General features: G+C 37.8%; 1 protein-coding gene across 3 annotated transcripts in view; it reads right to left on the bottom strand.

The window, feature by feature from the left end:
- epha7 (eph receptor A7) overlaps positions 1–14,775 on the bottom strand; it is a 100,560-nt gene that overhangs the window by 7,420 nt on the left and 78,365 nt on the right. The window contains exons 7-14 of one of the 3 annotated variants that reach the window (XM_052095351.1): positions 10,744–10,930; positions 9,726–9,834; positions 8,518–8,573; positions 4,088–4,213; positions 3,447–3,632; positions 2,744–2,805; positions 2,323–2,532; positions 1,283–1,432 (exon numbers count right to left, since the gene is read on the bottom strand). In XM_052095351.1, coding sequence (XP_051951311.1) covers positions 1,283–1,432; positions 2,323–2,532; positions 2,744–2,805; positions 3,447–3,632; positions 4,088–4,213; positions 8,518–8,573; positions 9,726–9,834; positions 10,744–10,930 — 1,086 coding nt within the window. The remainder of the gene's footprint in view (positions 1–1,282; positions 1,433–2,322; positions 2,533–2,743; positions 2,806–3,446; positions 3,633–4,087; positions 4,214–8,517; positions 8,574–9,725; positions 9,835–10,743; positions 10,931–14,775) is intronic. The other 2 variants (XM_052095353.1, XM_052095352.1) reach the window with 2 other exon arrangements.

Genomic DNA, 14,775 nt, shown 5'->3' with positions numbered 1-14,775 from the left:
AAATACAAAACGTGTACCCACAAATGTTTTGCTCAAACTTATTCAAGGATTCAACATAAATGTATTTTAATTCATAAATGCAACAAAAGTGTCTGACACTGGCAACAAAATGCAAAGCTCTAAGTAACATAATCAACAGCACTGCATTTATTTAGTTTGATTGTTGAGAAAAACTAATATGAGCTAACAATTGTCATGTTTTTCTTAAAAAAATAAGATTGTCTACACTCTAGTTATTTATATTCGTATAGCACTTTTCACAGTACACATAGTTTCAAACCACCTTTATAGAAAATCATGCCTTGTTGTCTGAAAGCCCACTGTGATCAAGCTGAAGTGAAATTAGCAAGGAAAAACTAATATCAGTGTTATTTAGTGGTGAAAAAAAAAAAAGAAAAAAAAACTTGAGGATCCTGACCTCTGGTTTTATGATATATGTAAATAATTCAATATTATTTAGTGGTTTGAGCAAAAACCGATCGGCACGTGTAATTTTTTTGCCCTCTTCCCTGTTTCACTTTGCATGTAAACTTTACTGGCATTATTACAGGCTTATAACATGTGCGCAAGTGTTGTTATCAAAGCTGTTTACATTTCAAAGACAAAGTCTCATGTAATCGGGGGTTTCTTACATTGTAAATTATTTTAATATGTTTTTTGATTGTTATGACTCAGAACGTATGAGCATCTTGCTGTGCATTTTATACTCAGTGCTGTCTGAGAGAGGCAGCTGTTAAATTTACTGCTGCTGTTTCTGCCTCACAAATCCACTGATTTGCTTGGTGATGGCAGTGTAAATAAAACAACATGTTTGATGTATTGTAGCACCAAGACATGACACCATTGTTTGGCAATTTCGACAAGGTGTACCCCTACAGTACAATCTACTTGACATTTGCTATCGATCTTCTTACCTATGTAAGTGTGTTGCTCTGTTTTCCACCTCTCCGGGAAGGAGACTGTTCCAAAGCTCACAATATTGCACTGCTTGGTTTTAATTACAATATAATGTGTTAGTTTAGGCATTGTACGATAAATTTGGTATAGTGAGCGTTGTATCGTCCGATACAATACGATACACTATTGTTTTACACCCCTAGCCTTCATACAATTTTAAACCATATTGTTTTACACCCCTAGCCTTCATACAATTTGATACAATATTTTTTACACCCATAGTCTTCATTGATGACTTGGGTGATTTGGTGAATTGATATGGGCAACTTTCCATTTCCAGAAACAAATTTGATCTGTGTGTGGCTATATGAAAATGGTAACTTACATCTTGATTGGACATGTCCCAGTAAGGTCGCTCCCCATAGGACATGACCTCCCACATGACAATCCCGTAGCTCCATACATCACTGGCTGATGTGAATTTACGGTATTGGATGGCTTCCATTGCTGTCCACCGGACTGGGATCTTTCCACCCTGTTCAGAAAAGTGCAGATGAGTACCTTCAGTAAAAAATCACATTGATTACACCCAGTAGCTTCCTCTAAACAAACGTTTCTCAAAAGCTCCAACTATATCTAAAAAGTTTATCATGAAGTTAAGATAACTCTGATAGTATTTATAATTGTCTGATAGACACTTTACAAATGTCAATTGTTGATAAATGTACATGATTTCAGCATGAAGTGGTTACAGTAATTATTTAGATGTTGATATAGCAATAATTAGAGTCTATATGAACCGTTTACCCTTAAATGAAAATGTGATATTTATTAACCCACATTTCGTTTCAAACCTGCATGACTTGCCTTTTTGCATGGAACATAAAAGGAGATGTTAGGCAAAATGTTAAGGGACTGACAGCCTCAGTCACCATTCACTTTCAGTATATGAAAAAAAAATAATTAAAAGTGAATGGCAACTGAAGCAAAAATTCTGTAGAATATCTAGTGTTCCACAGAAGAAAGTCATGTATTGTAATTGTAATTGTAATTTTTGCAATAACAATCCCTTCAAAGTAGGTAGTAGACCATATTGTATGAACTGCAGTTATTAACATTATTAAGTGTGTAATTATTTGAATTAATCTGTAATTATGATTCTTTCAGTTTAATTGTCAAACCACAGGAATACATGCACTCTGTGTTCAAAACAAGTTGTGCTAAATTCATAACCCAAGAGAAGAGATATTTAATAACTTTCTAAGCAGATCTAACATCACAATTCACAAAGAGCAGCCAAAGAAACTCACAAAGCTATATCTATATTTGTATCCTTTCTGGTGCACAGCTTGATTTGTTTATTCTGACAGCACTGTGGATTTCTAAGGCAGGTTCAGTGAGTCAACAGCAGCTTAATTGACTCACCGTCGTTGTGTAGACAGCCTCAGGATCGTCGTCAATCACTCTGGACAGGCCGAAGTCTGACACTTTACATACGAGATTGCTGTTGACAAGGATGTTTCGCGCCGCCAGATCGCGATGAACGTAGCCCATGTCTGAAAGGTATCTCATCCCTGCTGCAATGCCACGCAACATTCCCACCAGCTGAATAACAGTGAACTGCCCATCATGTTTCTGTGCAAGCACAAAGAGGGTAATGCAATCAACACTTCATCTAGCACAACGTACGACAGACACACGCTCAATTCACCATGTGGGAGGGGGAGTTGACCATAATACGACTCAAGAATGAGCAATGAAATGGTAAATCTTAGTGGGTGTAATGAACAGAACAGAACAGATATTGTATTCACTGACCAGATTGTTGAGGGTGGTTTATACGTACCCTGAGGAAGGCATCTAATGAGCCATTTTCCATGTATTCAATTACTATCATGACTGGTTTTCCTGAAAGAGCAAAGAACAGACTCTATTAAAGTGAAGTACAGCCAACACACACTGTACAAAAGCAGTAATGAGAAACAATTCACAGACAATAGTACAATAGTGGATTCTCTTTATTCTGAGATATTCATAAACACTTCTAGACTTTAAAACGTAAAAAAATGGATAATAATACTCTCTGAGCCAAAAGTAATATTATCCTAATTACAAGATAAAATCATAACATTATGAGTTCACAAACAGTGCCAACATTTAGAAATTACTGAGTTCTTCCCCCCCCACTTTTTGGGCAATAATCATTATATTTTAAGAGCTTTGTAGTGCTTGGCCGCAGTGCAAAGAAAAACAAATGTAGCCATAAGCGTAAATCGACAGCTTTAAGACCAAGCAGAAGCCTCTGCCAAACCTGTTAAAATGACAGTCGATCGAAAAAACTAACATGCAAGCACTTACCTTGTTTTTAACAAATCCGTTACAACTACTGGCAAATGTTACATTACATAATTAATATTCATGAGCCAGATTAATAATGTTTCCTCCAATTTTGGTATCAATTATAAGCCCTTGTTCACAACTGAACTTAGAATATTTCTCCTCCATGTTATTTTAGAGAATATCTAGGAAAACGTTTATGAACCTCTCACCTCTGGTGACCACACCCTCCAGATGGACCACATTTGGATGATCAAACTGGCCCATGATGCTGGCCTCACACAGGAATTCCCTCCTTTGTTTCTCAGTGTAGCCTACTTTCAGCGTTTTAATGGCCACAGACACGTCCCTCTTTCCTGGTAGCTTCAGCCGTCCGCTGCATACCTCTCCAAACTCTCCTGTGATGCACACAAACCACCTCCAAGCTGAGTTAAAGAGATCCGCACCGAGTTTAACACTGTTACCTGTACCTACGGCACTTAATACATATCAGTCACGCTAGCAGCAGGATTTAGCATTTTATGATGCTATGCATCAGTACACAGGGGAGTGCAACCAAGAAAGCAGATAATTGGATATGCTATATAGCGGACACACTAACACACTTATATGGTTTGTAACTAAAAGGGATACGACGGCAATTCATCAATGGTGATACATTTATGTGCATCCTGGCCTTAAGAGAAGACATATTAATTATAAACCAATCCTACAGCAGTGCTATCAATAACTAGGGGCCAGAGAGATGTTCTGGCCGCTATCGAGAGTGTAAATATTTGGCTGTCATTGTGATAAATGAGAGAGCTGTGTGACTAAAGTGAGGCAGCAAGACGAATACAGGAGAAGAGCTCACCTGCACCGATAACCCTCTCAATCTTAATGCAAGATGCATCCAGCTCCTTGGCAAACTGATGGACAGCCCTGTTTGGGTCCTCATAGGTTTCAGGGTCAATGTAGGTTTTGGTGCCTGGAAATTTAACTGTAGAAGGGTAAGTGGATTACTGTTACGATTAAATATGCATGCCACACACACAGAGAGAGCTCTTGATGGACGGATGCGATTACTGGAGGGTAGAGACACGGGGCTGTGGGCTAAACAGCCCACTGCAACGGAAGATAGCATGTCAAAAGGTCTCTTTCATCAAATAATAAAACCTTTGCTTTTATTTTTTGCACATATTTTATGAAACCGGCATTACATTTTCTTGTTGACCTTCTAACAATAGAGCTGAAAGGGTATTAGGCGTACAGCATGGCAGGCAGCATTCGTAGCTGTCACTCCTTGAATAATGTCTTTCATATGTCTAAGCTATTGTTTGAATGCAGAAAAACTTTGATATTTGATACTAATAATATTGCTAAAGGCATAGTTCACCAGAAAATAAAATGTTATCATCATTTACTTACCCTCATGTTGTTCATTTGATTGACTTTCTTCCGTGAAACACTAAAGGTGATGTTAAACAAAATGGTAGCCTCATTCACCATTAATTTTAAATTCACTTTTTTCAATGCAATTCAATTTAATGGTGACTGAGGCTAGGGAGTGACTGAACCTTTTGTTTCACAGAAGAAAGTCAGTCATATATGTTTGGAACAAATTAGGGTGAGTAAATAACGGCTAACTTGTTTAACCCTTAAATGCAAACCTGTGGTCTTTAGTGACCCAGGACCTCTTTCCACCTCCTTTAAATCATAAATTTTTTGGAGTTATGCCCCCACTTCTTAAGTATTCCTCAACCTTTCTCTTATGAATCATCTAACAATAAAAACATTTAATAAAATGGCAAATATATATATATATATATATATATATATATATATATATATATATATATATATATATATATATGTGTATATATATATATACACCGATCAGCCATAACATTAAAACCACCTGTCTAATATTGTGTAGGTCCCCTTCGTGCCCCAAAAACAGTGCCAACCCACATTCTGAGATGCTGTTCTTCTGACCACAATTGAACAGAGCGGTTATCTGAGTTACCATAGACTTTGTCCATTCAAACCAGTTTGGCCATTCTCTGTTGACCTCCCTCATCAACCAGGCATTTCTGTCCACAGAACTGCCACTCACTGGATGGTTTTTGTTTTTGGCACCATTCAGAGTAAATTCTATAGACTGTTGTGTATGAAAATACCAGGAGAGCAGCAGTTACAGAAATACTCAAACCAGCCCGTCTGGCACCAACAATCATGCCACGGTCCAAATCACTGAGATCAAAATGTTTCCCCATTCTGATGGTTGATGTGAACATTAACTGAAGCTCCTGACCTGTATGATCGCATGGATGATTGTTGGTGCCAGACGGGCTGGTTTGAGTATTTCTGTAACTGCTGATCATCTCTTTGATATATAAAAAATAAAAACACCAAAATACAGAATATATTGTATTCTCTTATTTTCTAATTTTCTTGAAAATGCTTTGAAAATGTTACACTGTCTGGGAATTTTGTAGATCTATTTGTGATAGATATAAGTGCTGGGTCGCTAAAGACCTGAGGTATGTAATAATATTTGGCAAAACAGCAATGCATTTAAGGGTTATAGAAACCATATAGTCCAGGTAGCAATATTTGCATTTTTATTTGTTGTCCATATGCAACATCAACAATTTCCATCACTTTAGTCCCCAATTAATGTGTTCACCCATTCAAACTATCTAATCAAATCCTATAATTACATTGCTACCTGTCAACTTCAACATTAAGCTCCATTTAATGAGATGCAAAAACTAAGAGGGTACATCATGCTGTGATGAAAAGGACTAAAATGGACTGTTGTTAATTAGCAATTAAATTACTAATTTTCAACAAAAGCAATGCCGAGGAACAGAGAGAGAGAGCATTTGCCTAATATTTCCCAGTTACTTCACAGCCGTGTTGGCCTACCTGTTGACATAAGCAGATGGGCGGCATGGTTCTCAAGCCATATGCAATGGCAGCTGATATTTACCTTTGTCTCACCTGCTATAATTGCTTTGTCCATCTAGAATATCAGTAAATCTGATAGAATATGTTTATCACTGCTACCGGCACAACATGGCCAACGAATTGGGCTTACGAGGTAGATGCAAGTCTTATCTGACTTTTGTCAACCCAGCTTGCATCTTGTGGTTGTGTGTTGCAGAGGAGGCTCTCTTCATAAGCTTCAACAGATGTTGTCTGGAGCATTTGGTACTGTTTTAGTCAGAGTTTTGCGAGGAAATGGCAGTGCTTGTCTTAGCATGTGGCCCAGCGTGCTAGTGAGGTTTAGATGCCCCTGTAAAAGGAAGCTGTGCCACCTTGAACCTTTGTTTCCAAATCAGCAGTTTGCCTACAGCACTGATCATTAGCAGAGCAAGTCTATGGAGGCCGTCGCCAGCGCTATCTCCAGGGGCTTCATTAGAGGCTGCTTAGAGAAAACATCTTACTGGCCGAGAGGCCTGGGACCAGAGAATCCAGAAGAGTCGAACACCTAGAAGAACATCTTAATGCTGAAAGGTCTGAGAGCTCTCTTCAGCTGAAGATTTGGAGTGTGGGGGCATAGTGGTTCAATATCTGTTAATGGCCTGTTTCAATTAGGGTTGTGGCCTAGCTTTTCACCATAGGTAATTCTAGACCCTATTTAGGAGGACATCATACCACATTTATCATATAAGACCCCCTAAAATCGGTGGTTCTCTCAAATGTCCGACCAAAATTACATTATCATCAGCAAGCTAACTGAGTATATGTCCTTGTTTCCTGCTATTACCAACAGCAAAACACTTGAACGCGATGTACACGTAACACTCATGTACGAATTCAGATGTGGGAAGTAGGATCATTTAGATCTAAAACTAGGCCGGAATGGAGTTCCACCACATTTGGTTGAAATAAGAAAAATAATGCCCAGTTTGCAGTTTTGTTCATACGAAATACTTGAAAGTTTGTTCAATTAAATACTATTCACCCCTGTAATACTAAGGCGTAGGCAAGAGCAACACTGTTCTCTACAGCACAGCAATACAGTAGTGAAATAAATAAATAATAAGCAATCAAATGCCCCTGTTCCTGAACAAAATATTGCAATTTGGCTGGTTTAGTGGATTTTTTTTTTTTTTTTTAAGAGGCAAGATTTGAAACCGCAATCTCTCATAATCAAAGCAAAAGAAATACCTCCATATCAACATAACCCATATCTCCAAGCCTACACTTTACTATAGTATTATACATTACACTGTAAAAAGTGGTCACCTGCAATTGTTATCCTTAAGGAGCTATTTCTACCTGATTTAACCCTTAAAGTTTCCCCTTTTCCTCCCCAATTTGGAATGTCCAATTCCCAATGTGCTCTAAATCAGATTTTTTGCACGATTTCTTCTAAGGTTGAGATTGAGCAGAGACACGTGTGCTCTAAATCCTCATTGTGGTGTAGTAACTCGCCTCAATCCGGGTGGTGGAGGATGAATCTCAGTTGCCTCCATGTCTGAGACATCAATCCACGTATCTTATCACATGGCTTGTCGAGCGTGTTACCGCGGAGACATAGCGCGTGTGGAGGCTTCACGCCATTCTCCGCGGCATCCATGCACAACTCAACACGCGACCCACCGAGAGCGAACCACATTATAGTGACCACGAGGAGGTTACTCCATGTGACTCAACCCTCCCTAGCAACCGAGCCAATTTGGTTGCTTAGGAGACCTGGCTGGAGTCACTTAGCACGCCCTGGATTTGAGCTCGTGACTCCAGGGGTGGTGGTCAGCGTCTTTACTCGCTGAGCTACCCAGGCCCCCAAAGTTTGGTTTGTTGATGTAACCTAATTTATTTAGGTTGATTCAGTAAGTTTAAATACTAGTTTTGACTTGAATTAAATGATTGACTTGAGTTAATTTTGATGTTACTACATGAAGCATATCTTTTTAGGTTAAAAAATTTTTTCAGTGAACATTTCTGAAATTCACAAATCGCCCGTTTTTAACAAACTGTTTGCGTAACATTCAAAGTAACATTTTTAGCTATCGCATCAAACTGTAGCCTTTTTAAGAGTGTACAGCTGTAATTGTTGACCTAAACGTGGTCAATGATGTATGTTTATTCCTGCTCCAACCTTCCTGCAGATTTTAGTTTCAGCCCTGCTCTAACACACCTGCCTGCAATTTACAAGAGTGAGCCCAAAGACCTTGATTAGCTGGTTCAGGTGTTTAATTAGAGTTGGAACTAAACTCTGCAGGATGGTCGATCTCCAGGAGCACCACTGATGTGTATGTGTATAATGAGCTGATGAAAGCTGGCACTCACATTGAAAGTAGAGCTCCTCGTCCCCTTCCTGATCTGCCTTGCTGTAACCACAGTGCCTACAAAGGAAACAAAGAGAAACTGATTAATTGCATGCAGTGACCAGACATATGATTTCAAACATCAAAGGGCCACAGAGGGCAATACATCTCTGCTCAATCTCAACCTGTGAAGACTTTTTTTTTTTATCAGAATACTTTCTTGACACCGAATAGAAATACCATGAATAACTGTTCATTGTTCCGTTCAGAACTGTGATATGAGCTTTGAGATAAATCAATCAATTAGATATCAGAAAGGCTTGAATGCAAAGGCTTCGGAAAAATAAACGTATCAGTAACAGGAATCAGTAACATTTGCTGGAGCTGGAAATTTTCTTGCCAGCTGATTGTTGGGAATAACTCAGTAATGAATTTAACTGACATTGAATATCAAAGCATTCAGTATTGACAGTCATGCAGGGGAGCAATATGGCTTTGTTCACACTGCAGGGGATTTATTATTTTGTATTTGAAGTCATATAGATTACTTTTATGCTGCCTTCATATGCTTTTTGGTCCTTCAAGGTTCCACAATTCACTTGCATTGTATGGATCTGGAGCTGAGATATTCTTATAAAAATCTTTGTTTGTGTTCAGCAGAAAAATAAAAAAAAATAGTCATACATATCTGGGATGACATGAGGGTGAGTAAATGATAATTTTTATTTTTGGGTGAACTATTCATTTAAGGTACACCAACAAATCTAATTTTAAAAGTTAGATCTAGTAAAAATAGCTCCTTAATGCAACAAAAAGATTTGAGGAGTTAAGTCAATAACATTTCTCCAGTGATAACACAAACATAATGAGTGATTTTTAAAAAATGGGATAACACTGACATTTCTGGTTTAGGAATGAGAAACAGGTAAAAAGTTTAGATTTTTAAGAAGGGGTATTCAAAGTTCTGAATCACGTTTTGGATGTATGTTGTCACAGTACCACACTCACTCCGGTGTAACAGTATGGGCTTATGATGGGGAAAATGCATTGGAGTTCATTCCCACAGTGTATAACATGATGGTAGGTGAGGGTGTGATCACACGCAAGTGGACAAGGGAGTGAGAAGTGAATTCCACAGCTATGGTGGCCTTTGAGGGACACAACAGGCAAACTGAGAGAGAGTACGAGACTCACAGTAGCGGAGAGTCAATGGGGGCCCCGAGAGCGTACCTTCTCCCTATGATGAAACCAAAAACCATGAAGACAAGGATGATGGTACCGGCCACCGCCACCACCGCAATGATGATGACTGGGTTCTGCTCACTTGATATGACTGTAGCTGTAAATCATACACAAATAAACATAGAAGATTTTACTGAACAAGAACAAGCTGTCAACTGTAATTCTATATGCTTAGTTTACAAAACATTTAACAAAAGGAGACAGCAGGATAGCTTAAAGGGATAGCTCACTCCAAAATTAAAATCCTTAATACATTGATGACTGGATTAATTGATGACAATTAAATGACAACAGAATTTTCAATTTTGTGTAAATTTAAAGCAAAACTAGTTATCATTGATAAAAAAAAGTTATAATTTTTCTTAAATGTATCTTGTTCCCCCATTGAAAAGAATAATGTAGCCAAATTATGCGACAGTCTGTAACTCCCTTTTCGCCCTCTCTCTCTCTGCTGCATGTAGGGGCTGGCTCTATTTTAGGGTCTCGCTGAGTGCACGGTTCTACTGTTTCTGAAAGTGGGCTTAATAGTCCCAGATGGTAATACAGTGCCCTTCATTTGAAACAATGACACATTCAGGTTGGATTGTTTCTTGGTATGTTTGTTTCTCGGATTGTAAAATACTGCTCTCTTTGACACACTTATCAAACAAAGTTTTTGGTATAAGATCTTATCTGGAAGAAAGTGGACACTTATGCATTTGGAAGATGGTTTTATCCAAAGTGATGTTTATGATTAAAAAACGATTTGCCAGTGGGGTGTGAAAAAAATTCCTTTTGAATTACATTTGTTTTTCATTTAATAATTTTACATTTATTTGGCAAGTAGTTTTTTATGCATTAACCTCAATACGTTTTGTTATATTTTCTGAAAACAAGACATAATATATTGCATTATTTTTTAAAACCCTAACCCTAAACTAGATAAAAAAAATGGCAGAATTAGTGCAAAACTTATGCAAAAAAAATTTATAATAAAAGCTAAAACTAAAAATACTATTTCACATACTGGTTTGCTCACCAGATCCAGTGGATTCTTCCTTGGTGGTTACTTCAAGTCTGGGACCGAATGTGCCGTATCCTGCGGCAGTGAACGCCCTGATCTGAAAGACATACGCTGTGCTTGGCTTCAGATTGTTGACTGTGGCTGAAGTCGACTTTGACTTGACGGTGGAATAAATACGATCCTTCTGGTCCTTCATGTAAAAAAGAACAAGAACAAAACAAAATAAAACTCTAGTCAAATGCAATCAAAAGCTCACATTTTACAAATTCTTTACAGAGAGGGGTGGTTGCACTCAAGTGTTTGGCAGCCAGTACTGGAGCATTTGGCCCTTTTCACACACAAAGAGTTCAAGCAGAGGCAATATCACAGAATATCACCCGTAACCTAGGTAACCAGAAGCATGCTGTTTTTGAGGAACGGGTGCATCATTTACAACTGGAATGTCAAAGAGAGCTCTAGGAAACAAAAACACATGCACACCCACACACAGTGTAAGGGGCTGTTCACACGTCCGTTGCTGAGACCGATTGTGCAGGAGTGCCACGTTTTTATAGATGGTGTATCTAGTTAAACGTGTCTTGAGACAACGGTGTTCTGTTCTATTATTTGCCTAAAAAAATCATATTGTTTTGAAAATAGAATTTCAAAATTTTAAAAGGAATGCCAGAGCAGATTTTTAAAGACCTCATGGAATCAAAATGGAGTTTTGCTGCTTTTAGTCCATGTCTATTAGCTTTGAATCCATCTATATGCTGGCATGCTCCTAAAAGTTCTCAAAAATAACATTTACCATAAATAACAGTATATGCATTTAAAATGTACATGCTTAGTTTTCTTAAGTGTACACTACTAAAAACTTTGATGACTGCACTACACATTTTTGTCCAATCTGCTCTCAGTAATAAGAATGTCTCATACAAACTTCCTTTTTCAATAGGACATATGTCAGCACAGGAAAGAAACCGGTGCTTGTCCAGTGATTTCATGCACTCTAAATATATGGATTTAGCTATATATTAACATGTCTGTGACATGTACTAGTGCACCACAGCTCCAACAACAACATGTATTTTCCACTGATCGGTAAATTATTTCAAAAAAGAAAAAAAAAGAAAAAGAAAATCTTAAATGAAATGCCACAGGCCGTTAGGAGAGAAGTCAAGCTTGCTTCTAATTTTCAAAATGGACAGACTACAAGAGACTGGCTCTGCTTTTACATTGCCGGAACAAAACCGGCCAAGCACTGAGGCCAACTGAGCGAATGCACTGGACCTTTCTGCTCATGCTTGGCTAGCTGACATATGAGTTTGAGTGTAGACACTATGAAGCTGCGCTTTATAATGGATTGTGGGGGAATCAGCAGGAGGCGGCCAATGCAAGAGAGCTGGCTGAGGTGAAGTGAAGGAAATTAAATGTGTATGTGTGTGTGTGTACACTCCTGATTAATGTTTTAGTGACTGAGTGTGCATGCCTGTAAGGGATTGTGGGTTGTTTTTCAATTGAACAGATGCTCAGGTACAATATCAGGCATTAAGAAGTGTGGTGCCTGTTTGTGTGTGTGTTAGGGCCGCAACGACGCGTCGACGTCATCGATTACGTCGACTATGAAAATACGTCGACACGAATGAAATGCGTCGACGCGTCACATTCATTATTTACGTTTAAATATCGAGTAATGGCGGCTTCTGCTCCAGCTCATGGTGAAAATGACAACCACGATCATCCAAAGTATGGGAATACTTTAAACTACAGCCGAACAGAAAGGTGCTTTGTTCACTATGCAAAGCGGAAATGTCATACCATGGCAGCACAACTGCTATGAACGAGCATCTTAAAAGGAAACATCCTGTGACTCTGCGAACTCAAAACGACGAGCCAGCTGGGTAAGTAGTAGGCTTTATTACAGTGAGTTTTTGGAGTTGTTGTTGCGGTCATACCTACTTTTTTCAGCTATTACAGCTTGTGTGCTAGTTAATAGTGTTAATTGCTAACGGTGCAGATGTAATTTATTGGCCCATTCGCGACAATAAAATGGACTTTCATTTATAACTTCAACTTAAATCTGTTAACGAAGCCTTCAGTGCATTTAAATTGCCCGCTTTTAAAAGTTGTGTATGCACATGTAGACTAGAGACATGCACTCCGCTGGACCCAACACAACAGAGTGCGGCGCGGATCTGATGGCCGAAAGTGGCGCTGGCGGTAATGCACTCGTGTGTGTGCTAGTTGCGGAGAATAAAACGATTCGCGGGACTCCCGCAAAATAGAAATCTATAAATTGAACATCTCAAAACAAATAAATTGTCATTCATCTGTTGCACAAAAGCAACAAGAACAACTAAAACAAAATAGATAGACCCCGGCCTGTAAATCGCTCTATGTATACATGTTTGCAGCGTTTAACAATGTAGCCAATCACAGACATATGTGTTCATTTTCTGAACGCAATGGCCAATCAGAAGCATTTAAGATGGAATCTCCTCACCGCTCAAAATGGACTTTTTGTTCAGTGCTGAATTCTGCATACTGGCAAATCGATATAATGAAAGATTCATTGTGCAGTCAGTTTCATTGATAATAACAGAGATGTCCGCTTTTTAGGAATTATTAAGGGAGAAATCCGTCCCACGACATGTCTCTAATGTAGACTTTAAAAACAAACAATAACGTTATATTTACATATTAACAGTAGCCTGTAGTGTATTTATTTATTTATTTATTTATTTATTGTTTATTTGAATAGGTACAGATACAAAAAAAATGTCAGAAAATGAATTAATAAATGTTTGAAATACTAATGTAGAAGTTGTACTTATTATTTATTGGAAAGTTTGCCAATGGATAAATCAGCTAATCCCAAAAAATATGCATTAGATTAATCGGAAAAATAATCGTTAGATTAGTCGACTAATCGAAGAAATAATCGATAGATTAATCAACATCAAAAATAATCGTTAGATGCAGCCCTAGTGTGTGTCTAAAGTGGTCTTAGACATGCATAAGTGTGGTTGTAGTAATCTGAGCAGATCCTATGTATGTTACTGTGTATGTTTGCATGGGCTTTGTGAAGGACCTCAGTCTCATTAAAATCTTATGAGTGACTTATTCATTATACCAATTAGAAAAAAGTATCTACTCAGACCAGAGCATTTGACTGCAAGCTATGTGCACAGATAATGCAAATTATCATGTAGGAGAAGACAAGTTGCATTACTATTGGGATGCTGACAGGCAGGTAGACACTAGAGGTTGACCGATAGTGGATTTTGCCAATACTGTTAATTAAGGTGGTAGAAAAGGCAGATAACTCATTAATTGGCTGATAGTCTTTAAAATTGATTCATAGATTGTTACAACATTTTTCAACCTAAATCCCAATAATAATCAGAAAAAAGAAGATTGTGTGCATAACGTGGGACTTTTAATAGTAAACAACCCTGAAACACACCGGGCACTCTTATTTTGTAATAACCAAGACAAAGTTCTATTTTTAATATTTACCAAATTAAGCTTTTTATTAATATATATTTTGCCTATATATTATCATTATCATGTTGGTCTACCTATCATTATGAGGACTTTCCATAGACATGATGATTTTTATACTGTACAAACTATAGATTCTATCCCCTAAACCTAACACAACCCCTGAACCTAACCCTCACAGAAAACTTTCTGCATTTTTACATTTTCAATAAAACATTGTTTAATGTGTTTTTTAAGCTATTTAAATTATGGGGACACTAGAAATGTCCTCATAAACCACATTTATAGCATAATACCCTTGTAATCCCCCCCCACACACACACATAAATTAATTAATAGCTTGTGCTATTACACACATGTTGGTGCAGCTATCCTTATGAGGACTCTCCATAGACATAATGATTTTTATATTATAGATTCTATCTCCTAAACCTAATCCTAACAAAAAACCTTTTTTGTTTAGAAAGTTTTTAGCTATCTGAATTATGGGGACACAAGAAATGTCCTCATAAACCACATTTATAGCATAATACCCTCGTAATTACCAGT

Source organism: Xyrauchen texanus, chromosome 28 (assembly GCF_025860055.1).
Source record: "Xyrauchen texanus isolate HMW12.3.18 chromosome 28, RBS_HiC_50CHRs, whole genome shotgun sequence".
Taxonomy (NCBI): Eukaryota; Metazoa; Chordata; class Actinopteri; order Cypriniformes; family Catostomidae; genus Xyrauchen; species Xyrauchen texanus.
The sequence above is the reverse complement of the archived record's forward strand: the minus strand, read 5'-3'. Positions and strand labels throughout refer to the sequence as shown.